The following is a 27,814-nucleotide window of genomic DNA, read 5'->3' on the forward strand; positions in this document are numbered from 1 at the left end:
TACACCACCCTGACCCACTCCCTCCCCTACACCCCTCCCCATCTCTGTTCACCCTCCCTCCCCTACACCCCCCTGACCCACTCCCTCCCCTACACCCCTCCCCATCTCTGTTCACCCTCCCTCCCCTACACCCCCCCGACCCACTCCCTCCCCTACACCCCTCCCCATCTCTGTGACCCACCCTCCCTCCCCTATACCCCCCAACCCACTCCCTCCCCTACACCCCTCCCCATCTCTGTTCACCCTCCCTCCCCTACACCCCTCCCCATCTGTTCACCCTCCCTCCCCTACACCCCCCGACCCACTCCCTCCCCTACACCCCTCCCCATCTCTGTTCACCCTCCCTCCCTGTCTCCGACCCACTCTCTCCCCTACACCCCTCCTTATCTCTGTGACCCACCCTCCCTCCCCTACACCCCTCCCCATCTCTGTTCATCCTCCCTCCCCTACACCCCCCTGACCCACTCCCTCCCCTACAGCCCTCCCCCTCTGCGACCCACTCCCTCCTCTACACCCCTCCTTATCTCTGTGACACACCCTCCCTCCCCTTCACCCCCCGACCCACTCCCTCCCCTACACCCCTCCCCATCGCTGTTCACCCTTCCTCCCCTACACCCCCCAACCCACTCCCTCCCCTACACCCCTCCCCATCTGTTTATCCTCCCTCCCCTACACCCCTCCCCCTCTGCGACCCACTCCCTCCCCTACACCCCTCCCCATCTCTGTTCACCCTTCCTCCCCTACACCCCCCCAACCCACTCCCTCCCCTACACCCCTCCCTATCTCTGTGACCCACCCTCCCTCCCCTACACCCCTCCTTATCTGTGACCCACCCCTTCCCGTGACCCTCCACCTCCCCTATACCCCTCCTAGTCTCTATGCCCCTTCTAGCCATTACAACCCTCCCATCTGAGAACCCCTCCTTCCATCCCCTACACCCCCTCAATGTCACCCTGTCCCTCCCCTACATCCCTCTGATTCTCTGTGACCCTCTCATTCCACCTCTGTGACGTGTCCAGCCATTGCACACCTCCCGTCTCTGGGACCCTCTCCACCCCCACACCTCTCCTTGTGACCCGTTCCCTTTCCTACATCCCTCCCTGTCTCCGTGACCCCCCCCATTCCCCTACACCTTTTCCTGTCAGTGACCCTACTCACAACCCCATCTCCGTCACCCTTCCCTCCCCACAGTCCTCCCAGTCTCCATGACCCCTTCCATCCCCTACACCCCTCCGTCTCCGTGACTCCCTCATTCCCCTGCACCTTATCCCATGACTCTCCTCCCTCCCCTACTCCCAACCCTGTCTCCGTCACCCCTCCCTCCCCTACAGTCCTCCCTGTCTCCGTGACCCCCTCATTCCCCTACACCTTTTCCTGTCAGTGACTCTACTCCCAACCCCGACTCTATCACCCTCCCTCCCCAAAGGTAGGCCATGCTGGGAAAGCCCCCACTCCTCACCGCCCTCCCTACATTGCTGAGCTCCACCCTCCCACACCGCCCCCACGTTCCGCAGACTCACCGCGGGCCCAGCTGACGGGGTGCAGGTGTCTCCACAGGGCGCCCGTGCGTGCCACACGAGCCCAGCGCGTGTTGACCTGTCGGGACCGGCACAGCTCGCGGGGATTCAGGTATCCCAGAATCTTCAGCAGCAGCTCTGGGGGCAGCTGTGACACATGCGTGTTGTTCACCTCAGGGTGGGGATCTGGGGGACAGGGTGAGAGACAGGGTGCAGGGACCAGTCAGTTAGGCCGACCCAAACCTACAAGCCAACCACCCCCCACCAGTCTGACTTTTGGACTCCTGGGCAGAGACCCACAGGCTGTTCTTGGTATTCCTCACTCAGTCGCACAGCACGATCCCAGGCACTTTGTGCTGACAGGTCAGGTACCAGTCCTGGGTCACCAACCTCCCCCAAGTGATCAGAACAGAGTCAACCGTCCACAGCGTGGTAGACTCTCCTAAACACCCCTCCCACAGCGTGGCACTCTCTCCTAAACACCCCTCCCACAGCACGGCACTCCCTCCTCACCATCCTCCCACACCACAGAGCTCCCTCCTCGCCGCCCCTCCCACAGCACAGAACTCCCTCCTCGCCACCCCTCCCACAGCACAGAACTCCCTCCTCGCCGCCCCTCCCACAGCACAGAACTCCCTCCTCGCCACCCCTCCCACAGCACAGAGCTCCCTCCTCGCCGCCCCTCCCACAGCACAGAACTCCCTCCTCGCCACCCCTCCCACAGCACAGAGCTCCCTCCTCGCCGCCCCTCCCACAGCACAGAACTCCCTCCTCGCCACCCTCCCACAGCACAAAACTCCCTCCTCGCCACCCCTCCCACAGCACAGACTCCCTCACCGCCACCCCTCCCACAGCACAGAGCTCCCTCCTCGCAACAGTCCCACACCACAGAGCTCCCTCCTCGTCGCCCCTCCCACAGCACAGAACTCCCTCCTCGCCGCCCCTCCCACAGCACAGAACTCCCTCCTCGCCGCCCCTCCCACAGCACAGAACTCCCTCCTCGCCGCCCCTCCCACAGCACAGAGCTCCCTCACCGCCACCCCTCCCACAGCACAGAGCTCCCTCCTCGCCGCCCCTCCCACAGCACAGAACTCCCTCCTCGCCACCCCTCCCACAGCACAGAGCTCCCTCCTCGCCGCCCCTCCCACAGCACAGAACTCCCTCCTCGCCACCCTCCCACAGCACAAAACTCCCTCCTCGCCACCCCTCCCACAGCACAGACTCCCTCACCGCCACCCCTCCCACAGCACAGAGCTCCCTCCTCGCAACAGTCCCACACCACAGAGCTCCCTCCTCGTCGCCCCTCCCACAGCACAGAACTCCCTCCTCGCCGCCCCTCCCACAGCACAGAACTCCCTCCTCGCCGCCCCTCCCACAGCACAGAACTCCCTTCTCGCCGCCCCTCCCACAGCACAGAGCTCCCTCACCGCCACCCCTCCCACAGCACAGAGCTCCCTCCTCGCCACCCCTCCCACAGCACAGAGCTCCCTCCTCGCCGCCCTCCCACAGCACAGAACTCCCTCCTCGCCGCCCCTTCCACAGCACAGAGCTCCCTCCTCGCCACCCTCCCACACCACAGAACTCCCTCCTCGCCACCCCTCCCACAGCACAGACATCCCTCCTCGCCACCCTCCCACAGCACAGAGCTCCCTCTTCGCCACCCCTCCCACAGCACAGAGCTCCCTCCTCGCCGCCCTCCCTGAGCACAGAACTCCCTCCTCGCCACCCTCCCACAGCACAGAACTCCCTCCTCGCCGCCCCTTCCACAGCACAGAGCTCCCTCCTCGCCACCCTCCCACACCACAGAACTCCCTCCTCGCCACCCCTCCCACAGCACAGAGCTCCCTCCTCGCCGCCCTCCCTGAGCACAGAACTCCCTCCTCACCACTCCTCCCACAGCACAGAACTCCCTCCTCACCGCCCCTCCCACAGCAGAGCTCCCTCCTCGCCGCCCTCCCACAGCACAGAACTCCCTCCTCGCCGTCCCTCCCACAGCACAGAACTCTCTCCTCACCACCCTCCCACAGCACAGCTCCCTCCTCACCACCCCTCCCACAGCACAGAACTCCCTCCTCACCACCCTCCCACAGCACAGAGCTCCCTCCTCGCAACAGTCCCACACCACAGAGCTCCCTCCTCGTCACCCCTCCCACAGCACAGAGCTCCCTCCTCGCAACAGTCCCACACCACAGAGCTCCCTCCTCGTCACCCCTCCCACAGCACAGAACTCCCTCCTCGCCACCCTCCCACAGCACAGAACTCCCTCCTCGCAACACTCCCACACCACAGAGCTCCCTCCTCGCCACCCTCCCACACCACAGAACTCCCTCCTCGCCGCCCCTCCCAAAGCACAGAGCTCCCTCCTCGCCACCCTCCCACACCACAGAACTCCCTCGCCACCCTCCCACAGCACAGAGCTCCCTCACCGCCACCCCTCCCACAGCACAGAGCTCCCTCCTCGCCACCCTCCCACAGCACAGAACTCCCTCCTCGCCACCCCTCCCACAGCACAGAGCTCCCTCCTCGCCACCCTCCCATACCACAGAACTCCCTCCTCGCCACCCTCCCACAGCACAGAGCTCCCTCCTTGCCACCCTCCCACACCACAGAACTCCCTCCTCGCCACCCTCCCACAGCACAGAACTCCCTCACCGCCACCCCTCCCACAGCACAGAGCTCCCTCACCGCCACCCCTCCCACAGCACAGAGCTCCCTCCTCGCCACCCTCCCACACCACAGAACTCCCTCCTCGCCGCCCCTCCCACAGCACAGAACTCCCTCCTCGCCACCCTCCCACAGCACAGAACTCCCTCCTCGCCGCCCCTCCCACAGCACATAACTCCCTCCTCGCCACCCTCCCACAGCACAGAACTCCCTCGCCACCCTCCCACAGCACAGAGCTCCCTCACCGCCACCCCTCCCACAGCACAGAGCTCCCTCCTCGCCACCCTCCCACAGCACAGAACTCCCTCCTCGCCACCCCTCCCACAGCACAGAGCTCCCTCCTCGCCACCCTCCCACACCACAGAACTCCCTCCTCGCCACCCTCCCACAGCACAGAACTCCCTCACCGCCACCCCTCCCACAGCACAGAGCTCCCTCCTCGCCACCCTCCCACACCACAGAACTCCCTCCTCGCCACCCCTCGCACAGCACAGAGCTCCCTCCTCGCCGCCCTCCCTGAGCACAGAACTCCCTCCTCGCCACCCTCCCACAGCACAGAACTCCCTTCTCGCCGCCCTCCCACACCACAGAACTCCCTCCTCGCCGCCCCTTCCACAGCACAGAACTTTCTCCTCACCGCCCCTCCCACAGCACAGAACTCCCTCCTCGCCGCCCTCCCACAGCACAGAACTCCCTCCTCGCCGCCCTCCCACAGCACAGAACTCCCTCCTCGCCACCCCTCCCACAGCACAGAGCTCCCTCCTCGCCGCCCTCCCACACCACAGAACTCCCTCCTCGCCACCCTCCCACACCACAGAACTCCCTCACCGCCACCCCTCCCACAGCACAGAGCTCCCTCCTCGCCACCCTCCCACACCACAGAACTCCCTCCTCGCCACCCCTCCCACAGCACAGAGCTCCCTCCTCGCCGCCCTCCCTGAGCACAGAACTCCCTCCTCGCCACCCTCCCACAGCACAGAACTCCCTTCTCGCCGCCCCTCCCACAGCACAGAACTCCCTCCTCGCCACCCTCCCACAGCACAGACTCCCTCACCGCCACCCCTCCCACAGCACAGAGCTCCCTCCTCGCCACCCTCCCACACCACAGAACTCCCTCCTCGCCGCCCCTCCCACACCACAGGACACTCTCCTCACCACCCTCCCACAGCACAGCTCCCTCCTCACCACCCCTCCCACAGCACAGAACTCCCTCCTCACCACCCTCCCACAGCACAGAGCTCCCTCCTCGCCACCCTCCCACACCACAGAACTCCCTCCTCGCCACCCTCCCACAGCACAGAGCTCCCTCTTCGCCACCCCTCCCACAGCACAGAACTCCCTCCTCGCCACCCTCCCACAGCACAGAACTCCCTCCTCACCACCCTCCCACACCACAGAGCTCCCTCTTCGCCACCCCTCCCACAGCACAGAACTCCCTCCTCGCCACCCTCCCACAGCACAGAACTCCCTCCTCGCCACCCTCCCACAGCACAGAGCTCCCTCTTCGCCACCCCTCCCACAGCACAGAACTCCCTCCTCGCCACCCTCCCACAGCACAGAACTCTCTCCTCACCACCACCCTCCCACAGCACAGAACTCCCTCCTCGCCACCCTCCCACACCACAGAATTCCCTCCTCACCACCCCTCCCACAGCACAGAGATCCCTCCTCACCGCCCCTCCCTGAGCACAGAACTCCCTCCTCACCGCCCCTCCCACAGCACAGAGCTCCCTCCTCACCGCCCCTCCCACAGCACCGAACTCCCTCCTCGCCGCCCTCCCACAGCACAGAACTCCCTCCTCGCCGCCCTCCCACAGCACAGAACTCCCTCCTCGCCACCCCTCCCACAGCACAGAGCTCCCTCCTCGCCACCCTCCCACACCACAGAACTCCCTCCTCGCCACCCTCCCACAGCACAGAACTCCCTCACCGCCACCCCTCCCACAGCACAGAGCTCCCTCCTCACCACCCTCCCACACCACAGAACTCCCTCCTCGCCACCCCTCGCACAGCACAGAGCTCCCTCCTCGCCGCCCTCCCTGAGCACAGAACTCCCTCCTCGCCACCCTCCCACAGCACAGAACTCCCTTCTCGCCGCCCTCCCACACCACAGAACTCCCTCCTCGCCGCCCCTTCCACAGCACAGAACTTTCTCCTCACCGCCCCTCCCACAGCACAGAACTCCCTCCTCGCCGCCCTCCCACAGCACAGAACTCCCTCCTCGCCACCCCTCCCACAGCACAGAGCTCCCTCCTCGCCGCCCTCCCACACCACAGAACTCCCTCCTCGCCACCCTCCCACACCACAGAACTCCCTCACCGCCACCCCTCCCACAGCACAGAGCTCCCTCCTCGCCACCCTCCCACACCACAGAACTCCCTCCTCGCCACCCCTCCCTGAGCACAGAACTCCCTCCTCGCTGCCCCTCCCACAGCACAGAACTCCCTCCTCGCCGCCCCTCCCTGAGCACAGAACTCCCTCCTCACCACCTCTCCCACAGCACAGAACTCCCTACTCACCGCCCCTCCCTGAGCACCCACTGTACCTTTCCGTGCCTTCTTGCCAGGAGCATTCTTGGGCGGTCTGGCCTCCTGGGACTGGCTCCAGAGGGGCAGCTCGGTCGGTACATGGACAGGGTCGACGTGACCCTGGGAGCGGTGCTGGGCTATCACCTTCGTTTTAATGTCCTTCAGCTCCTCGTAGGTGAAGTACTCCATCAGCAGCGGCTGGAAAACCTGACGCCGGGGGAGTGAGAGAAAAATGCTGAGGTGATGCAGAGATGTGCAAAAGAGGTGGCAAGAGGAGGAGGTGGCAAGAGGAGGAAGTGGCAAGGGTGGGGAGGGGGCCACGGACGGGGGAGGGTGACACGGGGGGGGGGGGAGACGAACTGAGTGCAATGTTATGTTAGTGGAGGTGGATTTCAATATGCTGGTGGATTGGGAATTTAGATTGGTGCTGATTTTGGATCGCAAAAGATAGAATTTGTAGATTGACTATGAAGTGTAATTTTTGAGCAGCTCGAGGTTAAGCCCACTAGGGGATCAGCTATTCTGAACTGGGCAACCCAGAACTGATTAGGGAGCTTAAGGTAAAAGAACCCTTAGGAAGCAATGATCATAATGTGATAGAATTCACCCTGCAATTTGAGAGGGAAAAGATAAGAGTCAAATGTATCAGTATTACAGTGCAGTCAAGGAAATTACAGAGGGGTGAGAGAGGAGCTGGCGAAGTTGACTGGAAGGGAACACTAGCAGGGATGACAGCAGGGCAGCAATGTCAGGAGTTTCTGGGAGCAACTCAGAAGGCGCAGGATAAATGCATCTCATGGAAGAACTATTTTAAGGTAGGATGACACAAGCGTGGGTGATAAGGAAAGTCAAAGCCAACACACATAAAAGCCAAAGAGAAGAGTAAAAATTTGAGGGAAAAGATTAAGTATAAAGGCAAGTGAGTTAGTAATATCAAAGAAGATACCAAAAGATTTTCAGATATATAAAGAATAAAAAAGAGGTGATAGTGGATATCAGAATGCTGAAAAATGACGCTGGAGAAGTAGTAATGGGGGATAAGGAAACGGCAAACAAAATGAATGAGTATTTTGCATCATTACGAATACCTACTTTAAAAACTATCCAAGACGCTTGTGGGCCTGGAAAAGTCCAGGTGATAACACTAGAAATCAAATTAACTTTATTTCTATAAACCAAAGATTTAGAAACTCAGTGACTCAATGCAAGACATATCCAGGTGCAGACTGTAATAGTGACCATAACCCAGTAGAATATCATGTAAAAGTAAAACTTAAAAAACTAAAGAAGCAAAAACCTGAACAATCCCTTGACCACTTGCAATTAATTAAAGAAAACTTAAGACAAAAATTTACAATTGAAGTAAGGAATAGATTTCAAAGTCTAGAAATAGAATCCGTTGAAGATGATAGCAATCATATAGAAATGAAATTTAACTCTCTAAAGGATGCCTTGGTAGAATCAGCAAAGTCAGTGATTCCTAAAGAAGAAAAAAGCACAAAGAATAAATGGATGACAGGTGAAATCAAAACTCTAATGGAAGAAAGGAGATGGAAGAAAGCAAATCCTACAGAATATACATCCTTAGAAAAAAAAGTTCAAAGCTTATGTCAAAAAGCCAAAGAAGAATGGTTAAACCAGGAATGTGAGCAAATAGAAAGAATCCCTATTACTGATCCAAAAAGGTTACATCAACAAATCAAGAATATCCCTGGTAAGAAGCTCCTCTGTTCTTCAGGTGGATGTTTGAAAGCAAAGGACAGTACCATTATCATGGAAAAAGATGAGATTATGAACAGATGGACTAAGTATATTCAGGAATTGTTTGAAGACGATTGAGGCAAAAAACCAGAAATTAAGAAAAACATTGAAGATCCAATTATTTTAAAAGCTGAAGTTTGTAATGCAATAAATAAGATGAAGAAAGGAAAGGCAGCAGGTCCTGATGAATTAGTAATAGAACAAATTGTCACCCTTGAAGATTATGGAATTGAAAAACTTACTGATTTAATCAATGACATTTATGAGACTGGAATAATACCAGAAGAGATGAAAAAATCAGTATTTATCACTCTTCCTAAGAAAGCTGGAGCAACAGAATGTGAATTACATAGGACCATAAGTTTAATGAGTCATATCACCAAGATACTTACAAGAATTTTGATGACACGAGCTAAAAGTAAGATACAAGCTGAAACAGGTAAAGAACAATGTGGTTTTGTGAGAGACAAAGGTACAAGAAACACAATACTGATGTTAAGGATACTATCAGAACGAGCTATTCAAGTGCAAAAAGATTTGTTTGTTTGTTTTATCGACTACACAAAAGCATTTGATAAAGTGAAGCACAATAAGTTATTTGAAATATTACAGAAAACTCTTGATCTAGGTTCAAAAGACCTCCACCTAATCAGAAATCTGTACTGGGAATAAACTGCCGCTGTAAGAATAGATGGAGAAGTGAGTCAGCTTACAAAAATCAAGAGAGGCGTTAGACAAGGGTGTGTTTTCTCCCCTGATTTATTTAGTGTGTACAGTGGAACAATATTACAAAAAATAAGAGACATCTTGGGAATCAAAGTTGACGGTGAAAACATCAATAATTTCACATACGCTGATGACACTGTGTTAATTGCAAGTACAGAGAAAGAGCTACAATTGACATAATTGTTGAAGAAGTGCAAAAATGGGTCTATCACAAAAGCACGCACACAAAATACTCTGCAGATGCTGGGGTCAAAACAACACTCACAACACGCTGGAGGAACTCAGCAGGTTGGGCAGCATGCGTGGAAACGATCAGTCAACGTTTTGGGCCAGAACCCTTCGTCAGGACTGTAGAGGGAAAAGGCAGAGGCCCTATAAAGAAGGTGGGGGGAGGGTGGGAAGGAGAAGGCTGGTAGGTTCCAGGTGAAAAACCAGTAAGGGGAAAGATAAAGGGGTGGGGGAGGTGATAGGCAGGAAAGGTGAAGAAAGAATAGGGGAAAGTACAATGGGTAGTAGAAGGAGGCGGGACCATGAGGGAGGTGATAGGCAGCTGGGGGAGGGGGCAGAGTGAAATAGGGATAGGGGAAGGGAGGGGGAGGGAATTACCGGAAGTTGGAGAATTCTATGTTCATACCAAGGGGCTGGAGACTACCTAGACGGTATATGAGGTGTTGTTCCTCCAACCTGAGTTTAGCCTCATCATGGCAGTAGAGGAGGCCATGTATGGACATAACTGAATGGGAGTGGGAAGCAGAGTTGAAGTGGGTGGCTACCGGGAGATCCTGTCTGTTGTGGTGGATGGAGCGGAGGTGCTCGACGAAGCGGTCCCCCAATCTGCGTCGGGTTTCACTGATGTAGAGGAGGCCGCACCGGGAGCACCGGATGCAGTATATCACCCCAACAGACTCACAAGTGAAGTGTTGCCTCTCCTGGAATGACTGTTTGGGGCCCTGAATGGTGGCAAGAGAGGAGGTGTAGGGACAGGTGTAGCACTTACGCTTACAGGGATAAGTGCCGGGTGGGAGATCCGTGGGGAGGGACGTGTGGACCAGGGAGTCGTGGAGGGACCGATCCCTGCAGAAAGCGGAGAGGGGTGGAGAGGGAAAGATGTGCTTAGTGGTGGGGTCCTGTTGAAGGTGGTGGAAGTTGTGGAGGATAATGTGCTGGATCCGGAGGCTGGTGGGGTGGGAGGTGAGGACAAGGGGAACCCTGTCCCTGTTGTGGTGGCGGGAGGATGGGGTGAGGGCCGAAGTGCGGGAAATGGAGGAGACGCGGGTGAGGGCATCATTGATGACGGCAGAAGGGAAACCACGATCCTTAAAGAAAAAGGACATTTGAGGTGTCCTGGAATGGAAAGCCTCATTCTGGGAGCAGATGCGGCGGAGACGGAGGAACTGGGAATATGGAATGGCATTTTTGCATGTGGTGGGTGGGAAGAGGTATAGTTGAGGTAGTTGTGAGAGTCAGTGGGCTTGTAGAAGATGTCAGTGGACAGTCTGTCTCCAGAGACGGAGATCGAGAAAGGGGAGAGAAGTTTCCGAGATAGACCAAGTGAATTTGAGGGCTGGGTGGAAGTTTGAAGTAAAGTCGATGAAATTGACGAGCTCAGCATGGGTGCAGGAAGCAGCACTAATGTAGTCGTCAATGTACCGAAGGAAAAGTTGGGGAGCAGTACCAGAATAGGTTTGGAGCACAGACCGTTCCACATAACCAACGAAGAGGCAGGCATAGCTGGGGCCCATGTGAGTTCCCATAGCTACACCCTTAGTCTGAAGAAAGTGGGTCTATCTATCAATTGCAAAAAGACAAAAGGTGATATCCAAAAAGGAGGAGAATCCTATCTGCAGGCTGAGAATAAACGGGGAAGATATAAAACAAGTACAGAACTTTTGCTACTTAGGAAGCTGGGTGACATCAGACGGCAGGTGCAACATGGACATCAAAAGAAGAATAGGGATGGCAAAAGACACCGTTACGAGAATGAACAGTATACTGATCAATACTAAACTAGGCGTGACAACCCGCCTCAGAGTACTGAAATGTTACGTTTCTCCAGTTATGTTACATGGCTCAGAATGTTGGACATTCTAGTAACATGAGGAAACAAATTGTAGCAGCAGAAATGTGGTTTTTGAGAGGATGCAAAGAATATAATGGACAAAACGAATATCTAACGAGGATGTCATGAACAGAGCAAACACAGAAAGAGAAATAGTGTATGAGATCATGAAAAGGCAACGTAACTTCATTGGACATGTGATTAGGAAAGAGGAGTTAGAATGCACGGTAATTATGGGAAAGATTGAAGGGAAGAAAGCAAGAGGAAGGCAAAGACAAATGACGATGGAGGCAGCAGCCAGAGAACTGGAAATGAATACCAATGAATTGATCCACTTGACCCGAAACAGGAGTGTGTGGGCCATGGCAGTCAAAGCTCAAACTGGGCACGGCCCCTGAAGATGATGATGATGATGATGATTTTGCATCAGTCTTTACTGTGGAAGACACTAGCAGTATGCTGGAAGTTCCAGAGTGTTATGGGGCAGAAGTAAGTGAAGATGTGATTATTAGGATATCCAGTGCGGCCTCCTTTATATTGGTGAGACCCGACAAAGACTGGGAGGCCGCTTCACCAAGCATCTAGGCTCCATCTGCCAGAAAACGGGGTATTTCCCGGTAGCCACACATTTTTCTTGAACTTCCGGTAATCTCCCCCCCCTTCTCCACTACCAGTCCCCATTCCTATTTCCCTTTCTCACCTTCTCTCCTTTCCTGCCCATCTCTCCCTTCCCGTTCTTCCATGGCCTCCTGTCCTCTCCTATCAGATTCCCCCTTCCCCAGCCTTTTATCTCTTCCACCAACCAACTTCTCAGCTCTTTACTTCACCCCTTTTCCCTTCCTGGTTTCACCTATCTCCTGCCACCTTGTACTTCTTCCCCCCCCACCCCCCCACATCTTCTTATTCTGACTTTCTTCATCTTTCTTCCAGTCCTGATGAAGGGTTCTTGGCCCAAAACCTCAACCGTTTACTCTTTTCCATAGATGATGCCGACCCTGTTGAGCTCCTCCAGCATACTGTGTGTACTGCACTAGGGAGAAGGAGCTTGGAAAGATGAAAGGCGTGAAGATAGATAGGTCACCTGAACCAGACAGACTACACCACAGGGTTCTGAAAGAGGTAGCTGAAGAGATTGTGGAAGCAGTCGTAATGATCTTTCAAGGATCACTAGATTTATGGTTCTGAAAAATTGCAAATGTCACTCACTCTTCAAGAAAGGAGAGGGGCAGAAGAAAAGAAGTTACAGGCCAGTTGTCCTGACCTCAGTTGTTGCAGTTGATGAAGTTTCGGGTATTTAGAGGCAGATGGTAAAATAGGCAGGAGTCAGCATGGTTTAGGGGAAGATCTTACCTGACAAATCTGTTGGAATTCTTTGAGGAGATAACAGGCAGGACAGACAAAGAATTGATGAAAGTCGTGTGCTTGGATTTTCAGAAAGTTTTTGACAAGGTGCCACACGTGAGGCTGCCTAGCAAGATTACAGCCCAGGGCATTACAGATAAGATACTAGCATGGACAAGAGCATTGGCTGATTGGCAGGAGGCAAAGAGTGGGAATAAAGGGAGCCTTTACTGATTGGCTGCTGCTGACTAGTGGTGTTCTGCAGATATTGGTGTTGGGACCAATTATTTTTACATTATATGGCAATAGTTTGAATGATGAAATTGATGGCAATGTGGTCAAGTTTTCTGGCAATAAGACAACAGCTGGAGGGGCAGGTAGTGTTGAGAAGCAGGGAGGTTGCAGAAGGACTAGGATAGATTAGGAGAACGAGCAGATGAAACATAGTGTCGGGAGGTGTATGGACATGCACTTTGGTAGAAAAATAGAAGTGTGGACTATATTCCAAATGTTGAGAAAATTCAAGTATCCAAGCCGCAAAGGGACTTGGGAATCCTTGTGCAGAATACCCTAAAGGTTAACCTATTGCAGGTTGAGTCAGGCAAATGCAATGTTAAAATTCATTTCGAGACTCCAATATATAAAAAAAAACATCTTCTTCTTCTTATCGTGTCCACAGACAGTCTATACGTGGCCCAGCCAGAACTGGACACATTTTTGCGCCTTGTTGATGTAATGTTGAGACTTTATAAGAGGTCAGTGAGGCTTCACTTGGGGTATTGTGAACAGCACCCTTATGTAAGAAAGGATGTGCTGACATTGGAGAGGGTTCAGGAGAAAGATTCTGGGAATAAATGATTTAACACACGAGCAGCCTTTGATGCCTCTGGGCCTGTACTTGCTGGAATTTAGAAGAATGAGAGGGGTTTCTTTGAACGCTATCTGGATAGAGTGGATGTGGAGAGGATGTTTCCAAAAGTGAGGGTGTCTAGCACAAGAGGGCACAAGATAGAGGGAAGTCCATTAGAACAGAGATGAGGAGGAATACCTTAAGCCAGGTGGAAATGAATCTGTGGAATTTGATGTCACAGGCTTCTGCGAAAGCCAGGTGATTGGGTGTATTTATGGCCAAGGGTGATAAGTTCTTGATAAGTTGGGGCATGATAGGTTATGGAGAGAAGGCAGGAGAATAGTGTTGAGAGGGAAATGCACGAGCCATTTCCCTCTTGATGGCCTAATTCTGCCCCTAGGAATGATGGTCTTATTGGCAGCTCAGTGTGAAGGTCACTGTTCCTGGACATCAGTAGTGGGCAGGGCATTACCTCCTCCTCTTCCTTCATGTGAGGGATGAACTCTTTGGTGAAGGCGTCCAGCCGTTCCTTCAGCTGCCGGCTGTAATTCAGCTGCTCGTATTCATTCTGGGAGGACAGATGGAGGTAGAGAGAGACATCAGTCACAGGAAACTTGCTTGTCCCTGACGACCCCACTCAAGTCACAGTCACAGTCTGTTAACACCCCAAACCACCACCCTGTACCCACACCAGTGTTCCTCACATCCCACACACTCACTCAGTCCACAAGCAAGAAAGAATCTGTGGATACTGGAAATCCGAGCAACACACAAAAATTTCTCGAGGAACTCAGCAGGCCAGGCAACATCTATGGAAAAGAGTACAGCCGAACTTTCAGGCCATGACCCTTTGGCAGGACTGGAGAAAAAAAGATGAGGAGTAGTTTTAAAAGGTCAGGGGGAGGGGAGAGAGAATCACCAGGTGATAAGTGAGACCAGGAGGGGGTGGGGTAAAGTAAAGAGATGGGAAGTTGATTGGTGAAAGAGATACAGGGCTGGAGAAGGAGAGTGTGATAGGTAGGAATAGAAGGCCATGGAAGAAAGGGAAGGGGGAGGAGCACCAGAGGGAAGTGATGGGCAGGCAAGGAGATAAGGTGAGAGAGGGAAAGGGGGATGGGGACCAATGAAGGAGAGGGCAGGAGGGCATTATCAGAAGTTCAAGAAATCGATGTTCATGTCATCAGGCCTGACAGCTCCGTTCCTGACATCCCACACGCTCTCACAGTCCGTTGACATCCCAATCCACCGTCCAGTCCCAAACACCTCTGTTCCTCACATCCCACACTCTCTCACGGTCCGTTAACACCCCAATCCACCATCCTGTCCCCTACACCTCTGTTCCTCACGTCCCACACTCTCTCATCATCCATTAACACCCCAATCCATGTCCAGCCCCAAACACCGCTGTTCCTCACGTCCCACACTCTCTCACGGTCTGTTAACACCCCAATCCACCATCCTGTCCCCTACACCTCTGTTCCTCACGTCCCACACTCTCTCATCATCCATTAACACCCCAATCCATGTCCAGCCCCAAACACCGTTGTTCCTCACGTCCCACACTCTCTCATGTCCAGACCCTGACAGCTCCGTTCCTCATGTCACACACACTTCCACAGCCTCACTCTCTCCTCTGCCCCCTTCTCCTCTTCCCCTCAATCCCTCTCTGCTCTCCATCACCTTGATGTTCTTGAGGCCCTTCTCGAAGAGCCGTAGCATGTCTGACAGCTTGTTGTCGGAGTGCACAGTGGAGACAGAGCTGTTGCGGACAGACAGGGCTTGCAGCCGCTGTTGCAGCTCCTCCATGATGCACTCATTCTCGATCTGCTCGTGGGACTTGAACTCTGTGAAGGTGGCGTAGAGCGAGGTGAGCAGGGCCTGGAAGTCCCGACTGTTGGAGAAGTTGGTCTTGGATAACTAAAGGGTGGGGGGGAAGAGAGGGAATGGGAGTTAGTCCCAAGCATCGCAGGGCTAGAGGACATACCACCGAGGTAGTATGTTCAGTGAATCAACATTGCTTAATGCAATTTCCTGTACACAAGTGTAAAGGGGAACAAAATATTTGTTACTCCGGATCTGATGTAACACCAAAACTAACACACAATATAAACACATAACATAATTTATACACATAAGATTAATTTTATGTCCATGAAGTGGTGCTAGGCACAGGCGTGTCTGTACATAGCGTGACAGACAGGAAATGACAAAGTAGTGGTTGGGGGTGTGGAGGTGGTAATCAGCCCTACTGCTTGGGGAAAGGAACTGTTTTTGAGTCTGGTGGTCCTGGAGCGAATGCTACGTAGCCTCCCTGATGGGAGTGGGACAAACAGTCCATTAGTAGGGTGGGTGGGATCCTTCATGATGAAGGGCAGGAGCAGATTACTGTAATGTGGCAACAACCATCTTCGGGACCCCGAGCATCTCCTTTGTCATTGACAGCCGCATCAGGAGGTCAGGGGCTGCAGATTCCGTGGAGACTCGCGGCCCATCGCCCGCCCACGACCCGGGAGCGATCACCACATCCACTCAGCTCATCAATGAAATACTACTCCATTCGTTCTCAGTTCTTCAGCCCGTCATAACACCATTATACCCGGTGCAGACAGTAGCCAGTGCGGGCTACTTTCTGAAAAACAGTTCTGTTTCATAACATTCGTTACAGCTGAGCCGATTTGGAAACGTGGGGTACGTGGGGTACACCGGGAGCACACCGAAGAGGCAGGACCCAGGTCGAAGAGCAATGAATGGCCTGAGGTTTGAACGAGTTAAGCTCTGGCCAGATTGAAGAGTTCAGGGCGAGGACTGGGCTGGTTCAATTGCTGCTCTGTGTCTCTGCACTGAACTGTGGCCGTGGCCTGCACCTATCACAGTGTGAACTCACTATTAAGAACTTCAGTTCTCAATGCTACTTGCTAACTTTTATTGTTTGCCCGGTTTTTTTTCTGCACAATGGGACAATCTTCTTTTTTAATGGGCTCTATTGGGTTTCTTTGTTTTGTAGCTGCCTATAAGGAGACAAATGTCAAGATTGTATAAAACAGACACACTTTGATAATAAATGTACTTCGAACTTTGAGTCCTGCCATCTGATTACCCATTCAGCAGTACCTGTAAATTTACCGTCTATAAATTTGCTGATGATACAACCATTGGTAGAATCTCAGGTGGTGACGAGAGGGCGTACAGGAGTGAGATATGCCAACTAGTGGAGTGGTGTCGCAGCAACAACCTTCCACTCAACGTCAGTGAGACGAAAGAGCTGAATGCAGACTTCAGGAAGGGTAAGATGAAGGAAAACATACCAATCCCCATAGAGGGATCAGGAGTGGAGAGAGTGAGCAGTTTCAAGTTGCTGGGTGTGAAGATCTCTGAGGATCTAACCTGGTCCCAACATATCGATGGAGTTATAAAGGCAGCAAAACAGCGACTATATTTCATTTGGAGTTTGAAGAGATTTGGTATGTCAACAAATACACTCAAAAACTTCTAGACAAAAACCCATTTGTCCCACTGTGAAAGAATGGACTGAGGAAATGATTAAGATTTCATCATATCAACACATGTTGGGAAGAATTCACAGTGAGGGAAAAGATCAAGACGCATGGGATCAATTTTGGTTGTATGTTAATTTAAACTTAAAATTAGAACTTCTTTCTAAGATTATTTGTCTTCCTGTCATGGGATGGCTGTGTAAATATGCTGTACTGTATCTGCTCTGTGATATGCCGTGCCGCATTGTAAAATAAGAATAAATAATAATAAAGATTTGAATTACAAAAACAAAACTTCTATAGATGCACCATGGAGAGCATTCTGACAGGCTGCATCACTGTCTGGTATGAGGGGGCTACTGCACAGGACCGAAAGAAGCTGTACAGTGTAAATTTAGTCGGCTCCATCTTGGGTACTACCTACAAAGTACCCAGGACATCTTCAAGGGGCCGTGTCTCAGAAAGGCAGCATCCTCAGCACCCAGGGCATGCCCTTTTCTCACTGTTACCATCAGGTGGGAGGTACAGAAGCCTGAAGGCACACACTCAGTGATTCAGGAACAGCCTCTTCCCCTCTGCCATCTGATTTCTGAATGGACATCAAACCCTTGAACACTATCTCACTTTGTTAATATAAATTATTTCTGTTTTTGCATGCTTTTTAATCTATTCAATATGCATATACTGTAATTGATTTACTTAATTATTATTATTATTTTATTTTTTCCTTCCATATTATGTATTGTATTGAACTGCTGCTGCTAAGTACACAGATTTCACGACACATGCTGGTGATAAACCTGATTGTGATTCTCTCACAAGTGACCGGTAGCTTGCACACTCAGATCACTTCTGAACACTGCTCCACAGCCAATCTCACACCTGATCTGCTCACTGAATGCCAGGATTCAAACCTCATTGGACAGATTCCCAGCCGGGCTAGCAACTTATCTCTTTAATTGTTTCAGCAACAATTCAAAATACAATCTGACCAGCACTGTGATTAAGTTTGCACCCTGAACTATCGCTGCAACTGCCAGTGTTGCAGAGAGTAAAATTAATCCAGATTGTTGACTTGGATGCAGGCACAGCGAGGCTGGCAGAGGAAAGAATACTCCAAATCTAAATTGTACATCCCCGTTCAGAGAGAGACAGAAATATAAGACTGCAAAAACAAATCTTCGTCCGATACAAAGTAAACCAACGATCAGTTTGTGGTTGTACAAGAGGTGGTCCGCACTGTACTGTGCTGAGCTGAGGTGAGGGTGGTGCGGGTTGGTTCAGGAACCTGATGGCTGTAGGGAAGTAGCTGATCCTGAACCTGGTCGCTTGGGACTTCTGGTGTCTGTACCTGTGTCCAGTTTGCACATACCACCTGAGACCACGTGCGTTACCCCATGTCCTCATCAACAGATGTGATTAATGGATAATCAAACTGCTGATAATGGTCCCTGATTAGCAGATGCTGGGGTGATGGGAATGTGAGGGGCCGGGTCAGTATATTCCCAGTGAGAGTTTATCCTTTCCCACTGGGGTGACGGCAAGGTGAGGGGCCGGGTCAGTATATTCCCAGTGAGTTTGTCCTTTCCCACTGGGGTGACGGCAATGTGAGGGGCCGGGTTAGTATATTCCCAGTGAGAGTTTGTCCTTTCCCACTGGGGTGAGGGGAATGCGAGGGGTCGGGTCAGTATATTCCCAATGAGTCTCTCCTTTCCCACTGGGGTGACAGGAATGTGAGGGGCCGGGTCAGTATATTCCCAGTGAGAGCTTGTCCTTTCCCACTGGGGCGATGGCAATGTGCGGGGCCGGGTCAGTATATTCCCAGTGAGTTTGTCCTTTCCCACACGGTCGACAGTGATGCCTCCTTCCTAGATAAATGTCTCCACATAAACTATGCTCTCTGATCCGGGACGCCTTGGGGAGGGGGGCAGAGGTAAACGGAGGGAACAGGTATGTTCCACTGATGTTGAGTGTGACTAGAACTGCAGGTTATGGGTTAAAGGTGAGAGGAGGGAAGAGGAGGAGGTGACACGTAGGGAAGGTGAGTGGAGGGAGGGTGACACGGTGGGATAGAGTCATGGAGATCTGCAGCACACAAACAGGCCCTTCAGCCCATCTTGTCCATGCTGAACCATTTGGACTACCTTGTAAGATCGACCTGTACCTGGACCAAATCTCTCCATACCCCCACCATCCACGTACATCCAAACTTCTCTGAAATGCTGAAATTGAGCTCACACTGGCAGCTTGTTGCACTCTCTCATGACCCTCTCAGTGAAAAAGACCCCTCCCCCATGTTCCCCTTAAAATTCTCACCTTTCACCCTTAATCCCTGACCTCTAGCTGTAGTCTCACCCAACCTCAGTGGAAAACACCTGCTTGCTTTTACCCTATCTATACATAGAAAAATAGGTGCAGGGGTAGGCCATTTGGCCCTTCGAGCCTGCACCGCCATTCAGTATGATCATAGCTGATCATCCAACTTAGAACCCCACCCCAGCCTTCCCTCCATACCCCCTGATCCCTTTAGCCACAAGAGCCATATCTAACTCCCTCTTAAATATAGCCAATGAACTGGCCTCAACTGTTTCCTGTGGCAGAGAATTCCACAGATTCACCATCCTCTGTGTGAAGAAGTTTTTCCTCATCTCGGTCCTAAAAGGCTTCCCCTTTATCCCCAAACTGTGACCCCTCGTTCTGGACTTCCCCAACATCGGGAACAATCTTCCTGCATGTAGCCTGTCCAATCCCTTTAGGATTTTATACGTTTCAATAAGATCCCTCCCCCCCAATCTTCTAAATTCCAACGAGTATAAGCCTAGTTCATCCAGTCTTTCATCATATGAAAGTCCTGCCATCCCAGGAATCAATCTGGTGAACCTTCTTTGCACTCCCTCTATGGCAAAGATGTCTTTCCTCAGATTAGGGGACCAAAACTGCACACAATACTCCAGGTGTGGTCTCACCAAGACCTTGTACAACTGCAGTAGTACCTTCCTGCTCCTGTACTCAAATCCTCTCGCTATAAATGCCAGCATACCATTCGCCTTTTTCACCGCCTGCCGTACCTGCATGCCCATTTTCAATGACTGGTGAATAATGACACCCAGGTCTCGTTGCACCTCCCCTTTTCCTAATCGGCCACCATTCAGATAATAATCTGTTTTCCTGTTTTTGCCACCAAAGTGGATAACCTCACATTTATCCACATTAAATTGCATCTGCCATGAATTTGCCCACTCACCCAACCTATCCAAGTCACCCTGCATCCTCTTAGCATCCTCCTCACAGCTAACACTGCCGCCCAGCTTCGTGTCATCCGCAAACTTGGAGATGCTGCATTTAATTCCCTCGTCCACATCATTAATATATATTGTAAACAACTGGGGTCCCAGCACTGAGCCCCTCATAATCGTCTATACTTCCATCAAATCTCCTCTCCATCTTCAAGAAAATAAAGTCCTAATCTGTTCAATCTTTCGTTTCAATTCAGGTCTTCCAGTCCTGGCAACATCCTTGTAAACTTTAATCTGTATGCTTTTAACCTTATTTACATCTTTCCTGTAGATTGGTAAACAAAACTGCACACAATAGACCAAAATAAGACCTCACCAACTTGGAGTAAAATCACATCTGAACTCCTGCACTCAGTACTTTGATTTATGAAGGCCAATGTGCCTAAAGCTTTCTTTACAACCCTAGCAACCCGTGACACCACTTTTAATAAATTAAAGACCTGTATCCCTCTGTTCTGCACTCTCCTCAGTGCCCTACCGCTCACCCTGCAAGACATACCCTGCTTTGTTCTCCCAAACTGCATCACCTTACACTTGCCTGCATTAAATTCCATCTGCCGGTTTTTAATTGTTCTATACTGCAAGCTTTGGTAGTCTTCCTCTCTGCACGCTGGTATCACTTGCAAATTTGATGATCCATTTAACCACACTATCATCAAGAGCACTGATACAGATGACAAACAACAATGGAATCAGTACTGATCCCAGTAACACACCACTAGTCACAAGTCTCCAGTCAGAGAGGCAACCATCTACTACCACCCCCTGGCTTCTCTGAGAAACCCAACGTCTAATCCAGTTCACTACCGTATTTTGAATGACAAGTGACTGAGTCTCCTTGTCAAATGCCTTGCTAAAGTCAATGTAGACAACACCAACTTTCCTGGTACCATCCTCGAAAAACTTTATAAGATTGGTTTGACGGATCTATCGCGTACAAAGCCATGCCGACTATCCCTAATCAGTCCATGTCTATCCAAATACTTATATACGTAGTCCTTGAGAATATCCTCCAATAACTTTCGCACTACTGATGTCAGGCTCACCAGCCTACAATTCCTGGTTTATTCTTTGTTAAACAGCACTGGCTGTTCTCCAATCCTCCACTACCTCATCTGTGACTAAGGATTCCAGTATCTCTGCCCGGGCCCCTGCAGTTTCTGCACTTGCCTCCCACAGGGTCCTCAGGAACACATGGTCGGGTCGTCGGGATGTTTTCATTTTAACCTGTCTGAAGACAGCAAATACCTCCTCCTCTATAACCTGTATTCCATCCATGCCCTCACTACGTCTGTCTCCTGAGAAAATACAGAGGCAGAAAAGCAAGTCCCCCATTTCTTTTCGCTGCACGGGGAAGTGCAGTTAAGAAGAAAATAAGCAGCACCTCCACCGAAGAAAGCAAGGAGCTTGTAATGTTTCAGCATGACATTGAAAACTTTGACAAACCTCAATAAATCTGTGGTGCAAAGTATATTGGCTGGTTTTCATCGCTGTGGAAACAACAGTGCCTCTGAACAGAAAATGCTACAGCCCAGCCCATCACAGGTAAACCCCTCCCCAGCATCGAGCACGTCTCCATGAAACGCAGTCGCAGGAAAACAGCATCCATCACCAGGTCTCCCACTTACCAAGTACACCTCTGCCAGAAGATAGTCTGTCCCAATCCACACTTGCCATATCCTTTCTGATACCATCAAAATTGCCCGTTCTCCAATTTAGAATCTCAACGGCAGACTAACTCTATCCTTTTTCATAACCACCTTGAACTAATGGCACTCTAATCAAAGTGTTCCTCCACACAAACTTCAGTCACCTGCCCTGTCTCAGTCCCGAATAGCAGATGAAGCATCACACTTTGAGAGAGGATTGGGAGGGAGGGAAGGGGACAGGGAAGGGAGGAGGGAAGGGACAGGGAAGGAGGAGGGAGGGAGAGGGAGAGGGAGAGGGGAGGGAGAGGGGGAGGGGAGGGGAGGGGAGAGAGGGGGAGGGGAGGGGAGGGGAGGGAGGGGAGGGGAGGGGAGGGGAGGGGAGGGGAGGGGGAGGGGAGGGGGAGGGGGAGGGGAGGGGGAGGGAAGGGATGGGAGGAGGAAGGGATGGGGAGGGAGGGAAGGGGATGGGGAGGGAGGGAGGGATGGGGAGGGAGGGAGGGAGGGAAGGGGATGGGAGGGAGGGAGGGAGGAAGGGGAGGGAGGGAGGGAGGGAAGGGGATGGGGAGGAGGAGGGAAGGGATGGGAGGGAGGGAGGGAGGAGGGAGGAGGGAGGGAAGGGGATGGGGAGGGAGGGAGGGAAGGGGATGGGAGGGAGGGAGGGAAGGGGATGGGGAGGGAGGAGGGAGGGAAGGGGATGGGGAGGGAGGGAGGGAGGGAAGGGGATGGGAGGGAGGGAGGGAGGGAAGGGGATGGGGAGGGAGGGAGGAAGGGGATGGGGAGGAGGGAGGGAGGGGATGGGGAGGGAGGGAGGGAAGGGGATGGGGAGGGAGGGAGGGAAGGGATGGGGAGGGAGGGAGGGAGGGATGGGGAGGGGGAGGGGGAGGAAGGGGATGGGGAGGAGGGAGGGAGGGAAGGGGATGGGGAGGGAGGGAGGGAGGGAGGGAAGGGGATGGGAGGGAGGGAGGGAAGGGGATGGGGAGGGAGGGAGGGAGGGAAGGGATGGGGAGGGAGGGAGGGAGGGAAGGGGATGGGGAGGGAGGGAGGGAGGGAAGGGGGTTGGGAAGGGAGGGAGGGAGGGAAGGGGATGGGGAGGGAGGGAGGGAGGGAAGGGATGGGGAGGGAGGGAGGGAGGGAAGGGGATGGGGAGGGAGGGAGGGAGGGAAGGGGATGGGGAGGGAGGGAGGGAAGGGGATGGGGAGGGAGGGAGGGAAGGGATGGGAGGGAGGGAGGGAGGGAGGGAAGGGGATGGGAGGGAGGGAGGAAGGGGAGGAGGGAGGGAAGGGGATGGGAGGGAGGGGGGGAGGAGGGAGGGAGGGAGGGAAGGGGATGGGGAGGGAGGGAGGGAGGGGATGGGAGGAGGAGGGAAGGGGATGGGGAGGGAGGAGGGATGGGGAGGGAAGGGAGGGAGAGGGGATGGGGAGGGAGGAGGAAGGGGATGGGGAGGGAGGAGGAAGGGGATGGGGAGGGAGGAGGAAGGGGATGGGGAGGAGGGAGGAAGGGGATGGGGAGGAGGGAGGGGGGATGGGGAGGGAGGAGGGGGGGATGGGGAGGGAGGGAGGGAGGGAAGGGGATGGGGAGGGAGGAGGAGGTGACTGAGGGAGGGAAGGGGATGGGGAGGGAGGGAGGGAGGAGGGGATGGGGAGGGAGGGAGGGAAGGGGAGGGAGGGAGGAAGGGGATGGGGAGGGAGGGAGGGAAGGGATGGGGAGGGAGGGAGGGAAGGGGATGGGGAGGGAGGGAAGGAAGGGATGGGAGGGAGGGAGGGAAGGGGATGGGGAGGGAGGGAGGGAAGGGATGGGGAGGGAGGGAGGGAGGGAAGGGGATAGGGAGGGAGGGAAGGGGATGGGGAGGGAGGGAGGGAGGGAAGGGGATGGGGAGGGAGGGAGGGAGGGAAGGGGAGGGAGGGAGGGAGGGAGGGAAGGGGAGGGAGGGAGGGAGGGAAGGGGATGGGGAGGGAGGGAAGGGGATGGGGAGGGAGGGAGGGAGGGAAGGGGATGGGGAGGGAGGGAGGGAAGGGATGGGGAGGGAGGGAGGGAGGGAAGGGGATGGGGAGGGAGGGAGGGAGGGAAGGGGAGGGAGGGAGGGAGGGAAGGGGATGGGGAGGGAGGGAGGGAGGGAAGGGATGGGGAGGGAGGGAGGAGGAGGGAGGGAGGGAGGGAGGAAGGGGATGGGGAGGGAGGGAGGGAGGGAAGGGGATGGGGAGGGAGGGAGGAGGGAAGGGGATGGGAGGGAGGGAGGGAGGGAAGGGGATGGGAGGGAGGGAGGGAGGGAAGGGGATGGGGAGGGAGGGAGGGAAGGGGGATGGGGAGGGAGGGAGGGAGGGAAGGGGATGGGGAGGGAGGGAGGAAGGGGATGGGGAGGGAGGGAGGGAGGGAAGGGGATGGGAGGGAGGGAGGGAAGGGGATGGGGAGGGAGGGAGGGAGGGGCAGAGGGAAAGGGAGGGAGGGAGGGGCAGAGGGAAGGGGATGGGGAGGGGGGGAGGGAGGGGCAGAGGGGAGGGGACAGGGAGGGAGGGAGGGGCGGAGGGGAGGGAACAGGGAGGGGAGGGGACGGGACGGGGAGGGGACAGGACGGGACGGGGAGGAGGGGAGGGGATGTGGAGGGAGGGGTGAGGGGAGGGGATGTGGAGGGAGGGGTGAGGGGAGGGGATGGGGAGGAGGAGCGGGGAAGGGGATGGGGAGGAAGGGAGGGTAGAGGGGAAGGGAGGGGATGGGAGGGAAGGGAGGGGATGGGAGGGAGGGGATGGGGAGGGAGGGGCGGAGGGGATGGGGAGGGAGGGGCGGAGGGGAGGGGACGGGAGGGAAGGGGAGGGGACGGGGAGGGAAGGGAGGGAGGGAAGGGGAGGGAGGGAAGGGGAAGGGGAGGGAGGGAAGGGCAGAGGGGAGGGGAGGGGAGGGGACGGGAGGGAGGGGCGGAAGGAAGGGGGACGGGAAGGAGGGGCGGGGGGAAGGAGGGGCGGAGAGAAGGAGGGCGGAGAGAAGGAGATGGGGAGGGGGGGAGGGGGGAGGGGGGGAGGGGGGGAGGGGGGGAGGGGGGGAGGGGAGGGGACGGGGAGGGAGGGCGGAAGGAAGGGGGATGGGGAGGAAGGGGCGGAGGGGAGGGGATGGGGAGGAAAGGGTGGAGGGGAGGAGACAGGACAGGGAGGGGAGGGGGAAGGGGAGGGGAGGGGAGGGGGAAGGGGAGGGGAGGGGAGGGGAGGGGAGGGGAGGGGAGGGGAGGGGAGGGGAGGGGAGGGAGGGGAGGGGGAAGGGGAGGGGGAGGGGAGGGGGAAGGGGAGGGGGAAGGGAGGGGGAAGGGGAGGGGGAAAGGGTGGGGAGGGAGGAGCGGGGAGGGGGACGGGGAGGGAGGGAGGGGCAGAGGGGAAGGGAGGGGATGGGGAGTTAGGGAGGGGATGGGGAGGGAGGGGCGGGGAGGAAGGGGAAAGGGGTCGGGGGAGGAGAGTAGGGGAAGGGGAGGGGAGTAGGGGACACGTAGGGAAGGTGGGGGGGGGGGGAGGTAGGGATGTGAATGCCAGAACACTGAGGAGTCACAGAATCGTAATCAGGCCAATCGATCCATCTCGTCCAGACTAACCCCTTACACATTTGCCCACCACAATCCAGGGATCGGACACATTTATTTATTTTGTTCCTGCGGGTTACTCACTACCCGCGCGGCATGCCGGGAGCTGTCGTACCACCCAAAGGGACTTCAACTCCCAGTGGGCTCGACATAGAGCATGCGCGCTCGAGCCCCAAACTGCGGCTCGTTCGAAGCCCGAAAACCGCTCGACAGTATCTCTCCCGGGGTCCGGTCAGCAAACGAAGCCCCTAGGCCTTGTGCTGTGAGCCTGGAGTCGGCGGCAGCCGCGCTCTCCGCCGCTGTACCGTAACCGGAGGAAGCCGCTCCTCGAATACGGTTACTTGCTTCCCCTCCGTGGGTTCTGGGTCTCCCCGTCACCGTTCACCCTCACCTTCTCTGAATATAGGTTCACCAGCTTCTTCATGCGCCAGTGCGGCGCCGAGAACACGTCCACCTCGTCCGGAAAAGGCGCCATGTTACCGCGACTGCACTTGCAGCACCGCCCGCGGCCGGGAGGCGAACAACAACCGTATCTGGAACTGCAGCGCCGCCCGCGGTCGGGAGGCGAACAACAACCGGGACTGAGACTGCAGCGCCACCCGCGGCCGGGAGGGACAACAGAAACTGGGACTATCCTGCCGGCAAATGTACAATCTCTGGTAAATTAAAACATTAAGATCTCAGAGCAAGGGTGCTGTACCAGAGGGACAATAAAAGCTGTTGCGTGTTTTGTTCCACAGGCTTTCCTCCTTCCGTTTTGGACACAGTGGTTCAGATGGAAGGGTTTACAATATACCACCAAGATAGGAGTCTTTTAAAGCCAAAGGTGTGGTTTGGGGGGTAGGTCCTTAATGATCAATTCCTCATGGTGTACAAATGTGGCTGTGCAACCCCAATCCTTTCCACCAGGTCTGGAACACCTTGCCAACAAGTGCTGGCCATTTTAACTGGAGATTTCAGCCATCATTTGTTCAGTGGGGTACATTCCACCCCAAGCTAATGTCAAACAGGCTCTAGACTGTGAGCAAATGGTATGAAACAGCACATCTTGATGCCTTCCCCATCAGCAGGAGTGATTTTAACCTGGCCAGCTTGAAAAAGTCACTAAATAATTACCATCAACAAATCACTCACTCACGGCTGCACCACCATCAAGAATGCCTACCGTGCTATTCCGCGCCCTCACTTCGGGAAGTCTGATCACCTGGATGTACTTCTACTCCCCAAGTATTGGCAGAGACTGAAGACTGCAGCACCAGCAGTGAGGACCAAGAAAGTATTGACAAAGGAAGCACAGGAGCACTTAAAGGACTGCTTTGAATCGGTGGACTGGACTGTATTCAGGGATACATTTTCGAATCTGGATGAGTATAAGTTGTTACTGACTTCATTAAAACCTGAGTGTGTGCCTATAAAGACTTGCTGTACATTCTCAAACCAGAAGCCGTGGATGAATCAGAAGGTTCATCACATGCAGAGCTAGATCTGTGGCATTAATTCTGGTGACCAAGGTCTGTGCAAAAAAAAACAGGTATGACTACTTCAAGGGCAAAGAGAACAATTTCAGGTAAGGTTGGCGGTGAATCAGATGTACGACACCTCTGGCGGGGTTTGCAGGACATTGTTTCCTACAAAGTGAAACCCAATAGCATGAATGGCAGAGATGCTTCACTACCAGATGAGCTCAACACCTTCTATGCCTCTTTGAAAGGGAGAATATAATGACGGCTGTGAAGATCCCTGCTGCACCTGATGACCCTGTGATCTCTGTCTCGGAGGCCGACGTCAGGCTGTCCTTCAGCAGCGTGAACCCTCGCAAGGCAGCAGACTCTGATGGAGTAGCTGGTGAGGCTCTGAAGACTTGTGGCAACCAGCTGGCAAGGGTATTTAAAGACATTTTCAATTTCTCACTGCTACGGTCAGAAGTTCCCACCTGCTTCAAAAGGGCAACAATTATACCAGTGCCCAAGAAGTGCAGGGCGAGCAGCCTTAATGACTATCGACCAGTAGCACTCACATCTACAGTGATGAAATGCTTTGAGAGGTTGGTTATGGCTAAAATGAACTCCTGCCTCAGCAAGGACCTAGATCCACTGCAATTTGTCTATCGCCACAAAAGGTCTATGGCGGACACGATATCAATGACTCTTCACGCAGCCTTAGATCACCTGGACAATACAAGCTGCTTTGTCAGGATGATGTTAGTTGACTATAGTTCAGCATTCAACACCATCATTCCAACAGTTCTGAAAGGAAACTACAGAACCTGGGCCCCTGTACCTTCGATCTGTGCAGATTGGTGATAACATATCCTCCTTGCTGACGATCAACACTGGTGCACCTCGGGGGGGGGGTGTGCTTAGCCCACTA

The 27,814-nt window shown here is 54.2% G+C and overlaps 1 protein-coding gene across 1 annotated transcript; it reads right to left on the bottom strand.

The window, feature by feature from the left end:
• Window positions 1-1,467: 1,467 nt before the first annotated feature.
• fbxl5 (F-box and leucine-rich repeat protein 5) lies at window positions 1,468-25,945 on the bottom strand. The gene is made up of 5 exons (XM_072246692.1): window positions 25,836-25,945; window positions 15,127-15,363; window positions 13,919-14,014; window positions 6,727-6,916; window positions 1,468-1,703 (listed from the first exon to the last, which is right to left on the bottom strand). The coding sequence occupies exons 1-5, from the start codon at window positions 25,917-25,919 to the stop codon at window positions 1,468-1,470; spliced, it is 843 nt and encodes a 280-aa protein (XP_072102793.1). The 5' UTR covers window positions 25,920-25,945.
• Between the last annotated feature and the right edge of the window lie 1,869 nt (window positions 25,946-27,814).

The sequence above is a fragment of the Mobula birostris genome, chromosome 29 (assembly GCF_030028105.1).
Source record: "Mobula birostris isolate sMobBir1 chromosome 29, sMobBir1.hap1, whole genome shotgun sequence".
Taxonomy (NCBI): Eukaryota; Metazoa; Chordata; class Chondrichthyes; order Myliobatiformes; family Myliobatidae; genus Mobula; species Mobula birostris.